This window comes from Primulina tabacum, chromosome 8 (assembly GCF_025594145.1).
Source record: "Primulina tabacum isolate GXHZ01 chromosome 8, ASM2559414v2, whole genome shotgun sequence".
In the NCBI taxonomy this organism is placed as follows: domain Eukaryota; kingdom Viridiplantae; phylum Streptophyta; class Magnoliopsida; order Lamiales; family Gesneriaceae; genus Primulina; species Primulina tabacum.
The window spans coordinates 35,655,171-35,671,699 of NC_134557.1; the positions used below are offsets into that span (position 1 = coordinate 35,655,171).

At 33.7% G+C, this 16,529-nt stretch overlaps 1 protein-coding gene across 4 annotated transcripts; it reads left to right on the forward strand.

The window, feature by feature from the left end:
- The first annotated feature begins 663 nt into the window (after positions 1-663).
- On the forward strand, positions 664-5,975 carry LOC142553976 (uncharacterized). Of its 4 annotated transcripts, XM_075664564.1 has the most exons (10): positions 664-813; positions 1,864-1,918; positions 2,373-2,434; positions 2,846-2,975; positions 3,160-3,230; positions 3,390-3,788; positions 4,079-4,591; positions 4,700-4,912; positions 5,027-5,203; positions 5,642-5,975. In XM_075664564.1, exons 2-10 carry the CDS (start codon positions 1,891-1,893, stop codon positions 5,768-5,770), a joined length of 1,722 nt encoding a protein of 573 aa, XP_075520679.1. In that variant the 5' UTR covers positions 664-813; positions 1,864-1,890; the 3' UTR covers positions 5,771-5,975. The 4 variants fall into 4 exon arrangements, with proteins under 4 accessions (XP_075520679.1, XP_075520678.1, XP_075520680.1 ...); XM_075664563.1 differs by lacking the exon at positions 664-813 and having other exon boundaries at positions 1,403-1,918; XM_075664565.1 differs by lacking the exon at positions 664-813 and having other exon boundaries at positions 1,403-1,918; positions 3,163-3,230.
- The last annotated feature ends 10,554 nt before the right edge of the window (positions 5,976-16,529 follow it).

The following is a 16,529-nucleotide window of genomic DNA, read 5'->3' on the forward strand; positions in this document are numbered from 1 at the left end:
GAAACATTTTCTTGAAAACAAAATTATATTATTAATTCACAATTTTGAATCCAAATGTTGTGCATTCTAGAAATTAGGAATGCATGAAAATCATTGTGCATTTATTATATTGCTAAAATATTTTAATTAAATGATTTTAGATACATGAATGATATATTTTGAGTGATTAAATAATTAATTGTATAATTTTACTTAGTTTCATAATTTAAAGATTTTCAAATGAATATCGGTGATGATCATAAACGAATGACTAGAGAGATTAAAAACTTTTAGTATTGCTTTCGAATTAAGTTTTCTTTTCTAATTTTTTATTGCGACGTGCATTCAACTTTTTTTTTAAAAAAAATGAAAATAAAAAATAAATATATTAGTTGTTGTCGTTTCGAGTAATTCGATGAACTATGTTGATTAAAAAATATTAATATTATATATTTTAGATTAAATAAATAAAATTTAAAATTTAAACAATATATAAAATTTATGCACAATTTTTGGATGAATTTGATTTGATTATTCAAAATCCAAAGAAGTTGAAATTTATCATTGACTATCATAGTTGACTCCACTTCAGAAGCTCAATGGCTGTTAGGATTCCAATCCAACGGTCAGTATTAATACACTCCTTATCAAGAAAAACAAAATCAGCCATCAGATCTTCTCGAGGGTTTTAGTGGTAGTACCTCCAGTACACGCCTCCTTCGTGTGGTTTTTGTTCTCCTCCTCTTATTCTTTATACTGGCTCCAAAACCCCTTTCCCTGATTGATTTTTAAGCCGCTTTCCGCCGCACGAATAGGAGGAATCAGTTTTGAGAGGTGGGTTCCTCGTTTTGCTCCACGAGCTGTTGTTTTTCTTTTTGTTTTGGGGTTTACTCCCAGTATTTGATTTTTGGGTATGTGTTTGTTTTCAAGATTTCTCCCAGAAAGTGGGATTTTTATCATCTTTGATTACTTTTGTTTTCGAAATCTTGATTTTTCTCGATAGAGACAAAATATTGGGTGTTTTTTTGGGTTCATTTTCACATACCTTGACATGTGTCAAGGCCAATAAATCGCATAATATCAGTGGGGACTTTGGTTTTTAAGAAATTTAGCGAAAAAGGTTACTTTTTTGTGGTTAATAATTTGGTTAAAAGTCTATTTCCCCCCCTACAATTGATGTCTACCCTTGTTTGTGTTGTTCAAGATTTTAACTTTGTATTTTCCTGCCTGCATTATTGAATATTGGTGTACGGGCGTTATTCAACTCAAATGATTTGTTAATGGAGGGCCGTGTTTTCCTATTTGTCCATTTTGCTTTTGTGATTGCGACTCTCTTCGTTAACAATAATCGGGGGCCAACGAGAAGTCGAGTTATTCTATTCAACGTTATGTTGTCTTTTCAACGACTTCAGATTTTTGTGGGAGTTATTTGACAAAAATCCCGTTTTTCATGGGATTTCATTTTTCCGGAACTTTCAAGAAAAAAATATCTTTTTGTTAATATCCTCAGCCACGTATAAATCCTTCCTTGTTTTTGTGGTTTCATGGTTTACGATAGTTGAGCAGTCATTCTTATACACACGCCTCTTGATATTTATAAAGGGATAAAGAATCTTGACCTTTCTTTCTTTCGTCTTTTTTTTATGAGTGAAGAATAGAATCCCCTTTCGGAAGAGGAGGGGGTATGGGCCTTTCTCCTTGAAATTGTTAATGTTGTGTTATTTTATTTTGTTAAATAAATATTATGACTGGATGCTAAAGTAGAAATTGTGGCTATGCAAATGTTTACTTGAAATTATTAGAGTTAGGATCTGAGTTATGTGCATTTGAAAGGTATCTTTGCTTGTTTCTCACCTTTTCTTTTGTGGCCTTTGTTTTCTTTAGGTTGAAAGTTAATATTGGGGATATAAAATGGCTGGAGAGAAGGATATTAAAAAGTGTATGTTCCTACGGTTCTGGTAGCTGGCGCCGTTTATATTTTGTATTATATCATGGACGTATCTGTTATGGTAGCGACTATTGGTTGTTACTGTTCTTGGGTTTTCCTTCTTTTTCTTGTTTCTGAGGATTCTTCAATTGAAATCATACTGTCGCTGAAAATGGAATTGTGTTGTATAGTTGTTGCTGTCCTGTGGAGATTATTTATCATTCGAATCAGTTGTCTGTTTTGGTAAATTATGTTGTGAACATATGATTTGATATTCATAAGTTATTTGGTATTGATAGCTTGTTATTATTTAGATAAAAATACTTCGTTCTCTCGATTCATGTCATTACCGTATGATTTATCTTATAATCTTGCCAATCAAATATATATTGTTTACTTTTGGCTTATGTATTGTTATGTGATTGAAATCATGAATATCTTATAGCATTGTTTGCACATTTTGCAGCTGAGCAGACTGCTCTTGGTCAGATTTCTGATTCCTCCATCAAACTTCCAGAAAAGGATATGGTATGCATTTTTCGACATTGCTCGACTTTAGTCTCTGTTTTGTTTCTTATTTCTCATTTCTTTTCTTGTAAAATATTTTTCATTTGTTTTGGGGGTGGCGGTTCACTGGTTTGTCTTACAATGAGTAATTTTCTTATGTGTATTACTTCATTATCCTTCAAATGGCATGTTTTTATTGTTCTACGATCTACCTCATGGTGGTTCTTTCTTGATTCAATGTCGAGTTTTTCGTTTGGATGGAAGTGATTGTTAAACCTTTGGAATTTCCTTTGATTTTGTATGTTAAAAATGTGAAAAAGCAAATCAGGAGTGAAGTAAAATATAACAGAGAACATTTGTACGTTGGCATAATTTTGAAATGAATTTTTTTTTAGAAATTTGGAAACATATTACCATCAAGTTCTCTTACAGGTGAAAGATGGAGGACAGTCGGACTCGGTTACATCTGAATCTGGAGTCAAAGGAGCGATTGATCACTCGCCAGTGTCAGAGCAGGGTGCCTATTATCCACCTACCAGCTGTTACGATTACTATTATCCAGGTAGGTGAGATATCAAAATGCATTTGTCATGAAAAATGTTATTTCTCAATCTTACTCCCTATTTTCATGCACTCAGATTTTTATGTTATTCAATGCCATATTGGCATCACAAAATTTGCTAAATGTTTGATTTTCCCATGTGTAATGGATGCTTTTGTTGCCTTTTTTATTTTTAATTTTGTAGTAGGATACAACGGTACCTTTACGCAGTCAGCAGACAAAGGTTATTTTAACGCGGCAGGTAGTCCTTACACGGTACGTCCTTTAATACGAGCCTTATTTCCTGTTGCTCCTCGTATTATTTCTATAAAACCATTTCTCAAATTTGAATCATCGTTTTCCCCATTACGGGGTTTTGGAAAACAATAATTTTCTTGGTCTCCTTTCTAAATTAACAACTGTATGATTCACCAGGGTATTCAATCAGATAATAATACTTCACTCCTGTATTATGTTCCTGGCTATAGTCCATATCCGACTGGATATGTTGGCGCTGATGGAAAGCAAGCATTTACTTCATCCGAATACCTTCGACAACCGATCCCATATGGGTCAGAAGCCTTCTCAAGCTACACATATGATTCAACCTACACCGGAAATGGCTTGAGTGGGACAGCTGCTAGATCAGCAAATATGAAGTCTTTGATGACTCCGAGTGGCTCTGGCAAGTCAAATGGATTTAGCGCCATGAAAACGAACAATTATTCCGGAAAAACTTCACCTCTGCATTTTAATTCAAAATTCCAACAGCAGTCTGCTTCAAATTTTTCAAAGTCCATGTATCAGAACAATCCTATAAATCCGCTAAACAAGGTATGATATAACCCCATCAATGCTCTATCATTTTATTGGTTAAGCCTTATGTATCATGTTATTCAACTCAGTGACACTTTGGGGTCGAGGGAGGGGTAGCTAGTGGGGTCCCCCCAACCCACCCAATCTTAATTTTCGTATGGCAAAAGAGTGATTTCGTCTCACAGATAAACCTCTTTCGTTTTTAGCACCCCTAAGTTTTTTTTTTAAAGCACAACCCTCTAAGTTGAAGCTATCTCTTGATTTACTTTTTTTTTTAAAATCTAAATTTCATTTTTCATATATTGCAGTTTGGTTCTGGTTACCAATCTACTGGTCTGATGAGGAGGGAATTTCATCCTACTGGAAAATTCTCAATGATTACTGACCAAAACCGACGATATTACTCGCAACAAGGTCCCGCTAGTTACCAATCTCATGGTAGAGAATGGAATAACAACTTCAGGCAGAAACATAGAGAAAATTTCAGCCGAAGTGGAGAATTTGAAAGCTCAACAGAGCTTACTCGAGGCCCTCGGGGTGACAATAGGAACGATCCAATGAAGTTACCCACGGAGGTTGAAATGCCAGCCCCGGCTATTGAAAGGAGTGTATATAACTCGAAAGATTTTCAGATTGAATATGTTAATGCCAAGTTTTACGTCATCAAATCTTACAGTGAGGATGACATTCACAAATGCGTCAAATATGGTGTGTGGTCAAGTACTCCAAATGGGAACAAGAAACTGGATGCTGCTTTCCATGAAGCAGACGGTAAAGCAAAGGAAACAGGTGTGAAATGTCCCATCTTCCTATTTTTTTCGGTAAGCTCTTATCTTTTTTCTTTTCCTTCATTTTTCCTCCTTTATCAGCATCTTGTTTTAGACTCCAATCACTCAGGTAATTTAGGTTTTACCCTCTATTACTTTCAGGTTAATGGGAGTGGACAATTTGTGGGTGTTGCTGAGATGATTGGGAAGGTAGATTTCAGCAAAAATATGGACTTTTGGCAGCTCGATAAGTGGAATGGTTTCTTTCCAATAAAGTGGCACATAATTAAAGACATCCCTAACACGCTGCTGCGACACATTATCCTTGAGAACAATGAAAACAGAGCTGTAACTTATAGTAGGGATACTCAAGAGGTGCGCTTGTTTCCAAAACCATGATCATTATTGCAGCGTAACACTCTGATTAACCTTGAATTTCTTTATATGCGCCTGTGTATGCTTTTACAATGTGTTACATGCCGTTGTCAGGTTGGATTGAAAGAAGGGCTAGAAATTCTAGGCATATTCAAGAATTACTCTGAAAAGACATCTGTGCTAGACGACTTCAATTTCTATGAGAATCGGGAGAAGTCTCTGAAAGCTAAGAGGAATGCCAAACAAGTTTCTCAATCTCAAACAAATGGTTTTAACAATAAAGATTTTGAGGTAGGTTTCTCTTTCTACGTATCGTCCTCGTGCTTGTATAAGATCCAACTTTGTGCCATTTTTATTACAAATTGGTTTTTGCCTTGGTTTGTTTTAAGATTTGAAATGGGAAGTATCTCTTTTTATTGTCATTGAAATCTTTGACAACTCAAAGATTTTCTTGGGTGTGCCCTATATCCCATTATGGGTTTACATCAGAAGAGTGTCCTTCGGTTCTTCCCTTTCTGCTTAAGATGATGATCTTTGACTAAAATCAACAATATGTGAGGACGCATGATGATACTATGATATCAAGATTGCCCCATTATTCATGCCGTTCGACATATATTTCGGTTGTGAATTGTAACATTGCTTTAGGAAAAGTAACTATTCATTTTCTTATTTTTTTTATAATCTTGTCTTAATGGCCAATGCCATGTGTGATATTCTGGTGTTCAGATGCATTTGGAGGCAGCAGGGGCGACTGGCGAAAAGTCTGTAAATACGAACCTGCCAGATCATTCATCTCTTGTTTCTTTAACGAAAAATCTCTCGATCAATTCCCAAACAGCGAAGAGTAGTGCATAATGAAGGGTACTGCCTGTTTAGTAGAAAGCTGTCGGCTGTCGCGTCATCGGAGTTCGTTAGTTCATATATTGAATCCAATCTGTTTGGCTATTCTTCGTTTTTTTGGCTTAGTTTGGTTGGTGTCTATGGTAGTTGCTGGCTATTATTTTACCTCACATGAGGAAAAGAGTCTTTTTTTGCCCTTTCATTTTATTGCCATTCTCAATGTTCTCTCCATAATTTTTTTTTTTTCAAATTTACATGATTTAGAAATGGTTAATGTCAAAAATTGAATGGTAGTTTCTTCTCTATATCTTAATTTTTTTTTTAAAAAAACTTTAAACATTAAGTTAAGTTGTATAAAATAATATCAGATTACATAGATGTGTTTATCAAATAAGTGGATGAATTATTGTTAAATAATATCTTATTTTTGAAAATATATTTTTTAAAAATTAAGTTAAGTTTTATAAAATAATATTTGTTATGAATAGTAAAAAATATAAAGATGAAAGAATGAATTGGAATATTTTATTCTTAATTTGAGATCTCTATTTATAGAACAAATTTATAGAGTTTACTAGTTGATAATATGATAAAATATAAATTTTTTCTCAATAATAAGCTAAAATATTTTATCTATAACACTTTTTCTTAGATGATTATCGACTCAATAAATTATTTTAAAGAGATGCGAGGGTTAAAATGTCGTCACGTTAAAATTTTATCAGTAAAATCTAATGGGAAAAACTTGAACAAAGTAAAAAGAGTACAACAATAGATATTTCTCGTGATCTCCTTCATCTAATATCTTTCAATTGAATCATCTCTATAATTTTTTTACCAATTTCTTCAATCTTGAAATTGACAATGCGTTTGTGAATAATTTGGCTACATTGTCACTTGAGCGGATTTGACGGACGTCAATATCACCATTTTCTTAAAGCATATGTGTATAGACGAACTTTGGTGAAATATGTTTTGTTCTATTACTTTTGATATAGCCTCTTTTTAATTGTGCAATGCAAGCTGCATTATCTTCGAATATTACTGTTTAGCTGTCTTTGGTTGTTGGCAACCCACACGATTTTTGAATATGTTGTGTCATGGATCTCAACCACACATGCTCTCGACTTGCTTCTTGCATTGCAATGATCTCTGAGTGATTTGAAGACGTCGCTGTTAAGAATTGCTTCACCGACTTCCATGATAAAGTAGTGTCTTCTTGTGTAAACAAATAATCTGTCTGTGATTTAGCTTTATGTGGATCAGAAAGATATCCTGCATATGTATATCCAACTAAAGAAGACTTTGATTTTGTCGAATAAAATAATATCATATCATTTGTTGCACGAAAGTAACGAAATATGTGTTTTACACAATTTCAATGTCTTCGGGTTGGACATGGCTAAAACATTAACAGAAAATGCTATATTTGGGTGAGTACAATTTACGAGATCTGATAATGCTTCAATTGCATTTAGATATGGTGTTTTTGGACCAACGATTTTTTATCGATTTTCAAGTGGTCGAAAAAGATCTTTGTTAGCATCGAGTGATCGAACAAACGTTGGTGATGCTAATGGGCGTGCCTTGTCCATGTAAAAGCGCTTTAATATTTTTTCTATATATGATGATTGATAAACAAATATTCTTTCTTGTAAATGTTCAATTTGCAATCCGAGACAAATTTTTTTTTCTTTCCTAAGTCTGTCATCTCAAACTCATTTTCAAGTAATTGTCAGTCTTAATAAGATCATATGGAGTGCCAATAATATTTAGATCATCAACAATTGGCAAAATCCCCATATGTTCTTTTAATAAAAACACATGGACAAATAACATTATTTGTTTTTCCTTCTTTCAACAAATATTATCTAAGACATTTGGACCATATGCGCTCATATTACTTTAATCCATATAATGACTTGTGCAGTTTTATTGATAACATAACCTTGGACGCTTCACCATTTTCATTCATCTTTCGTACAAAAACCCATCCGTATCCTACCGGGATTGCATTTTCAGGTGTTCGAACTACATGTCCAAACACTTTATGTTTTTCTAGTGAGTCTAATTCAATCTGTATGACCTCCTTTCATTTTGGTCAATCATCTCTTTGTTGACAATCCTCAACGGATTGTGGTTCTGAGTCTTCATTGTGTATGATATCATGGGCGACATTTAGGACAAATACATTGTCAACAATCATGTTATTTCGATCCCAAAATTTTCGAGATGATATATAATTAGTTGAAATATCATTATTTTCATGAGAATTTAATTCTTCAGGAATAACATTATCTGAGTTTGGTTCATTGATTTGTCTTATTATGTCATCCAAGATTGCTTCTTATGGAGCTTTTGAGTTTTCTTTATCTTGTACCTTTCTTTTCCGGGTTACATTATCCTTAGAACCAATTGGTCGACCACGTTTCTAGCGTATTTTAGATTCATTTGCAGGTTGAATAGTAGCTGGTCCTACGGGGACATCAATTTTTACAGGGACATTCTCTGCATGTATATGTGATTTTGTCACATTCTTTGAGTTAACAAAAGCATTGGGCAATTGATTTATAATTCTTTGCAAGTGAATGATTCTTTCAACTACTTGCTCACATTGATTTATTTCGAGGATCATAATGAGATAATGTTTTCTCATTCCAACAAACCTTTTGTTGTTCTTCGGGACAAAATTTTATTCCCCCTAGATTTGGAAATTCCAACTCATCAAAGTGGCAATTTGCAAATCTCGTAGTAAACAAGTGTTATGTTAAAGGTTCTAAATATCTAATAATAGATGATGAATCATATCCCCCATAAATTCCAAGTTTATTTTGTGGACCCATTTTGGTCCGTTGTGTAGGTGGGAGAGGGACTTTACTGCACAACCAAATACTCGAAGGTGAGAAACATCAGGTTCTCGACCATAAGCAAGTTTTAAGGGTGAGTATCGAGGATAATTAGTTGGCTTTATATGAATCAATGATGCAACATGTATTATGATGGCCCCACCCAGAAGATAGAAGTTTTGTTCTCATCAGTAATGATCTTGCAATTAATTGCAAACTCTTAATAAATGACTCTGCTAAGCCATTTAGTGTATGAACATGGGAAACCCAATGCTCAACTGAAATCCCTATTGACATACAATATTCATTAAATATATGCGATTAAAATTCAACAGCATTATCAAGACGAATTGTCTTGATTGAATGATCTGGAAATTGAGCTCGTAATTTAATAATTTGCGCAAGTAATCTAACAAAAGCTATATTTCGAGTTGAAAGCAAACTAACATGTGACCAACTGGTAGACGCATCAATCAATATCATGAAATATCGAAATGGTCCACATGGTGGGTGTATAGACCCACAAATATCCCCATGAATTCTCTCCAAGAAGGTTGGGATTTCAACATCAACCTTTCTAGGGAAGGCCTGATAATTAGTTTGCCTTATAAACAAGCTACACATGGATAATCATTGTGTAAAAGAATCTTCTGGTTCTTAAGAGAATGTCCATATGAGTTAATTATTATTTTGCGCGTCATTGTTGCTCCGGAGTAACAAAGTCGATCATGCCATTATTTGAAGCTTTGTTGGTCAACAAACTTTTGGTTTGTGACAATGTTTGCTTCAACTGTTTTTATTGCCGTAAAATACACCAGAAGAGAGTGAACATAATTTATCTTTTATGTTGGAACATTTCATGTTCGCAATCTTGATTTTGATGTTGACAAAACTTGTTATTTTGTTTCTAATGATTCTACCTAAGTGCGCAGAAACTGAAACTGATCAGGACTCGAACTGATCAGTTACCAAGCTTAAACCGAAGCTATCAAAAAATGCAAACTGAAAGTACCAAATGATTGATCGAAGTGAACCAGTACAACTGAAGTATCAAGATCAGTTTAACTGATTGTCCAGTTGATAGGAGGTTCAGCAGAAGATCTTCAGAAGCCCGACCAGCTGATGAATAGCTCAACTGATGAAGAGCTCAGCTGACCAGTTCAACTGAAAGAGTGAAATCAGTTCAACTGACGAGTCAACTGATTTCACCAGATCAACTGAAAACTAGTTCAACTGATCATTTCAGAGCATCAGTTAGAACCAATCAGTTTGCAGAACACGACAAACTTATTCTATGGAATCCAGCTGTGCACAAGGGTCCAAAAGCAGTTGTCCAGTAAAAAGACAATAATAGACGTTGCATCAATATTTAAAGCCTAAACGTTCCATAATGGCTGTCGGAAAGTACAAAAACATTTCGAGGAACAGATTCAAAATGCAGTAGATACAATAATTGAGTCTCACTGTACGATCAAACTCTGCGCCTATAAATAGAAGATGAAGATCAGTGCAGACATATATATGAACAAGAGGTGGAAAAACAAGAGAGAAAAAAAAGGGCACTCTTATTGCATATAAGCTTACAAAGAAATGTTCAGTCCAGTCTAGGGAAAACTTCAAGTTATATCAGCTTAGTGTAGAAGCTTATCTCCCTCAGTGTGTGAGAACACCTTTCCGGTTGTTTTCAAATATCAGTTCTCTCTCACACACACCAACAACTCAAATACCGTCTTGCACAAAGACGTAGAACTTGTGTGTGTAGTCTTTGACGCACAGTCGTTAAACAAGTGTTTGCTGGAAGGTGATGCCTTTAGTCTAGACTAGGAGTTCAGTTAGGCAGTGGGTAAGTCCTAAGCTGAGTGGGTTTGTACAAGATGTTAGGGGTGTCAATTCGGGTGTGTTGGGAGGGTTGGGTTGGGTTGAGCAATAATACTATTCAAAATTGCTTAACCCAAACACAACCCGAACTTGAGCCAACCAGAAAACTCTCTACCCGAACCTGAACCCGAATCAGCCTGATTAACCCGATTTTGATTTTTTTATAATTTTTAATGAAATATTAAATAAAATTCAAAAAAAATAAAATAATACTAATATTTTAATTTATATACATAATAAAAAATCTCCCTCGTATATATGATTTAAAATTGAAAGTGTAATTGTAGAAAAATAAAGTATATTTACTAAATCAAACAAAAAATTGTTTAAAAAATAAAAAAATGTTCAAAATAAATATTAAATTATGAAAATTTATGATATAAATATACAATAAATATTTTTTCAGACATACAATATATAAAAATGTAGGCCATATTTATTAATTAATTTTTTTTAAAAATTTCGGGTCAATTCGGGTTGACCCAAACCTAACCCGACCCGACCCAACCCAACCCGATCATTATTTTCGGGTCAGCTATCGGGTCCAACCCGATATGACTCAAACCCGAAAACCCCAAACCAAAATCTGTTTTTTTTCGGGTTAAACCGTGTTGGGTTGGTGGGTCGTGTCTGATTTTGACATCCCTACAAAGTGTTGTATAAATCAAAATCTTCTAGTGAATCATACCCGAGGTGATAGAAGGGGTGACGTAGGAGCAGTTTAAGTCTCCGAACATCCATAAACATATCTTGTGTATTAACTGCTTAAATGTGCTTTAAACTGACTTGATCAGTTCAGCTGATATCAGTTCAGTTTTGTCCATAGCTGAACTGATAGAAATCAGAACTGATTTCCCTTATTTCAGTCGATCAGTTTACACAAGTCATTAGATTTTAAAATCTTTCAGTTTTTCTTAACAAATGATTAATTCGAGTGTTTTCCGCTTGGTTTGAAACCAAACTCGATCTAATTCATCGATGTATACATTCTTAGAACACGAGCTATTGTAGCTCGTGGAGAATATTGTGTTTGAAGCACCCTCGCAGATGCCCGATCCATCAATTGGTATCAGAGCTAGCTGTTCTAAGAATGATATTTGAAAAAGTGACTTAAATTATTTTGCTTTAAAATAGTTTTAAATTCTATTTAAAAGTATTTTATATTATTTTCAAAACTATTTCAAAATGTTTATCTAACGCTTATTGCGAAGAGTAGAGAGGATTGGTTCTGCAACTAACATTGTGGCCATTTCACTCGACTATGAGCTTTGGAGCTTTAATCAGCCTGCAGGGGTATGGGTCCTACTTGTTGGCTATTCAGCAAAACTGATCGGAAGACAAGGTTTCAGATGCCAACCTACCAGTTGAAGATGATCAGTAGACGAAACCCAGCTATGTTGAGATGTTGGATGATTAAAGTGGAGCTTAATCATCTGCAGTATACCGCCGCTTAACTGCCATATCAGATCAAGTAGATGAACAATGCGGTTCAACATTAGCTGAGTCCAGTTTGAGTTAGTCCGACCAGTTTGGCAACACAGAGATCATGTCCAAGGCATCTAGCTATTTGTCTGGCAAGGAGACTCAAGATCGTTGCAGCACTTCAAAAGTTCAAGGCAACCGGTTGTTGGTATATTCAGTTCTGTCATGCATAAACTGATTGATATTTAATGTTTAAAATATGCTATTGTAGTAGCAATTTTCCCTTATAACCGATGGTGTACTTAAATGTATAATAAAAGGGAGATATATTTGATTAAATAAACCTCATGTTTATCCAATTATGTTTCTATGTGATTGAACTGATAGCTCCAGATTTCTTGTCTAAATAGCTTGAATGATTAAAACTACTAAAATTTGGCGTAAATAATTACTTTTAAAGAGGAGTTTTTAATTCAGTTAGTGAGGGGGAGTTTTCTTTCCCTCGAACTGAAAAATGTTTTTTAAAACTCGTTTTTAATTCAATTATTGAGGGGGAGCTTTGTTATCCATTGAACTGAAAATTTTTCTTTTATTAGTTTTAAATGTTTTTGAATCTCACAAAGGGGGAGAATCAGTTAAATTTTAAAATTTAAAAATTTTTAAATCGCTTTAATTGCTTAAGTTTTGTGATCATAAAAAAAGGGGGAGATTGTTGGAACATTTCATGTTCGCAATCTTGTTTTTGATGTTAACAAAACTTGTTATTTTGTTTCTAATGATTCTACCTAAGTGCGCAGAAACTGAAATTGAAACTGATCAGGACTCGAACTGATCAGTTACCAAGCTTAAATTGAAGCTATCGAAGAATGCAAACTGAAATTACCAACTGATTGTTCGAACTGAACTAGTACAACTGAAATATCAAGAGCAGTTCAACTGATTGTCCAGTTGATATGAGTTGCAGCAGAAGACCTTCAGAAGCCCGGCCAGCTGATGAAGAGCCCAACTGACCAGTTCAATTGAAAGAGTGAAATCAGTTGAACTGATTTCACCAGACCAACTGAAGATCAGTTCAATTGACCAGTTCAGAGCATCAGTTAGAACCAACCAGTTTGCAGAATACAACCAACTTATTCTATGGAATCCAGCTGTGCACAAAGGTACAAAAGCAATTGTCCAGTCAAAGGACAGTAATATAAGTTGCATCAATGTTTAAAGCCTAAACGTTCCAGAATGGCTGTCGGAAAGTACAAACACATTTCGAGGAACATATTAAAAATGTAACAGATACAATAATTGAGTTTCATTGTACGATCAAGCTTAGCGCCTATAAATAGAAGATGAAGATCAGTGCAGACATATATGTAAACGAGAGGTGGAAAAACAAGAGAGAAAAGAAAGGGCATGCTTATTGCATATAACCTTACAAAGAAGCAATCAGCCCAATCGAGGGAACACTTCAAGTTATATGAGCTTAGTGTAGAAGCTTATCTCCCTCAGTGTGTGAGAACACCTTTCGGGTTGTTTTCAGAGATCAGTTCTCACAACACACACCACCACTCAAATACCGTCTTGCACAAAGACGTAAAACTTGTGTATGTAGTCTTTGACATAAAGACGTTAAACAAATGTTGGCTGGAAGGTGATGTCTTCAGTCTAGACTAGGAGTTCAGTTAGGCAGTGGGTAAGTCCTAAGCTGGGTGGGTTTGTATAAGATGTTGTATAAATCAAAGTCTTCTAGTGAATCTTAACCGAGGTGGTAGAAGGGGTGACATAAGAGTAGTTGAAGTCTCCGAACATCCATAAACATATCTTGTGTATTAACTGCTTAATTGTGTTTTAAACTGACTTGATCATTTCAGCTGATATCAGTTCAGTTATGTCCATAGCTGAAATAATAGAAGCCTGAACTGATTCCCCGTATTTCAGTCGAGCAATTTACACAAATCATTATATTTTAAAATCTTTCAGTTTTTTTAACAAATGATTACTTCGAGTGTTTTCTGCTTGGTTTGAAACCAAACTCGATCTAATTCATCGGTGTATATATTTTTAGAACACGAGCTATTGCGGCTCATCGAGAATATTGTGTTTGAAGCACCCTCGCAGGTGCCTGAACCGATCCATCATTTTATCTGCTTCTGGCCAGATATAATAGATGTTATGCAAAGCTATTCAAAATTATTTTCATTAAATGTTTCATAATGGTATCCATTTCGACGGATATCTTTAAAGCTAAGTAAATTCCTACTGGATTTGCTAACATATAGATGATTTTCAATATATAGACTTGTATCATTTGGTAAAATGATTTTTGCCTTTAGCTTTCAATAATTTTTTATTTACATGATATTGTTGTAATATTATTTTCAACTAATGTTAACTCAAAAAAATACCTTTTATTTTGAAGAATGGTATGTGTTGTACAACTATATGCCAAGCATTCATCATGAAATTTCATTATTAGTTTAAAATAAAACATAACTCAATAAGCTAAATATAATAAATAATATGTAAGACTTTCAAAGGAAATATTTTATTGAATAGTAATAAAAACATTTATTGAATAACAAAATAAACTTCCACTACAAATCCTAAACATGAACTGAACTTCAAAATAAAATGAGACAACGATAACCTAAGAAACAATAAAAATTCAAAGTAGAAGTAAGAACAATAAAAATAATTATTTATTGTTTTATAACACACCACCACCAATCAAATCATCTATATTTCCATATGGATGAACGAAGAAATCAGAGACGTCCAAGTAAGTTATATCAATTGGATCATCATTGTCCAAAAAATTATCTCCATTTTTCCATTTTCCTTGATTGAGTTTTGGTAGAAATCCACAAGATATTTTGCCGTACGACATGTACGAGACCAACGTCCTTACATTCCACATCTATAACTTTTTTCTTCATATACTTTAGAAATTTTCTCTTTTGCTTCTTCATGATTGGAATTCCACTGCTGGTGGCTTGTTTTATGTGTTTTTTTTCCATTTTGTTGCTGACATTATCTTCTTTGGCAACGCCCACGCCCACGCCCACGCCAACATTGACTTTCATTATTATGATTTTGTGTGGAATTAACATTTGTTTCAGGAACTGCAATTCCATTTGCTTCAGGAAATGTAGTTCCACGTGGATCTAGTTGGGCACATTTGATGATTTTTCATGAGCAGCTCATTCTTTTGTTCAGCAACTAGTAAGCACGAGATGAGTTCAGAGTACCTTTGAAATCAACGTTCACGATATTGTTGCTGCAGAAACACTTTTGATACATGAAAAGTGGAGAATGTCTTTTTTATAACATGTCTTGATCATTGACTTTCTCTCCACGAAGTATCAGTGTGGAACTAGTTTTGAATAGTGCAAAGTTATAATCACTCATTGACTTAAAATCTTGTAACCATAGATGCTTCCAATCATATCGGGCTTTTGGGAGAACTACAGTTCTCTGATGCTCAAAAAAAATTTTATATAGATTTTTCCAAAGCTCTCGTGGCTCTTTCACAGTGAGATATTTGACTTTCAACTCATCATTGAGGTAAAGACGAAAAAAATGAGTGCCTTTGTATGGTCCTGCTGAGACATTTCATTTCTTTCTTTGTATCTCCTAAATTCATAGAGACAAGGTGGACTTCGGCATCCAAAATCCATGATAAATATTTTTTTCCAGTCAAGTCAAGTGCTTCAAATTCAAGTTTGGTGATATTCGTCATTGTAACTTAATTTTTTTTATATAATTAGAATTATAATAAAAACATATTAGAACGGTAACATTTATAGAGTAAAATTGTATTACTATAATTGAAAATATATAGTATAACAAATTATGTAAGGATAACACATGTTACCACTTTTATTATACAATTTTGAAATTTTGTTATTCTATTAGTTAAACTTACATCAATGAACATAAATAATAAACTATTTTATCTAACGATTATCTAGTCTTCATTTGTGTATAGAAGATACATATCTTATCTCAAAAATCATCTACAATATTTTATCTATTAGAATATTGGATTATATAGATTTTTTCTTGAAATAAATTGATGAATTATTGTGAGTTCGATGTAAAACAAAATATACGTTTGATTAACCTTTTTTTGTTTTGGGTTTGATTATTTTGCAAACAAGCTGAGAGGAATAACTGCTGATATAAACTGATTTTGGATGATTTAAGATGAATATTTATAATTTATTTACTTAGACCACCTTCCCTCTCCTCGTTCTTGTTTTAGCGGAAAAGAGCTTGTTATAATTGATTATTTAATCTGATATCACGTCTCAAATTTGTTAAACTTAAGCGATGATATCCACATTATTCTTTTTCTTGTTTGACAAATTATTCTTTGAAAATCATTTTTTTTTTAAAAAATAGTCAAGAGGGGTTTTACTGGTATTTATAGGCCATTTATTATTTTTAATTTTCCAAAAGTTTATCCTAGCAGTTGCACAGTCGTCCCTTAAATCAATTAATTCGACTAATACTTGATGATTTTTGCTATTTCGAATACCCGATCGATTTTGTTTAGTTGGCTACATACGCTTTGATAGGATTATTAATTAACATTTTTAATCAAATGTTTTGTTGCATTGACTATTAGTTATAAT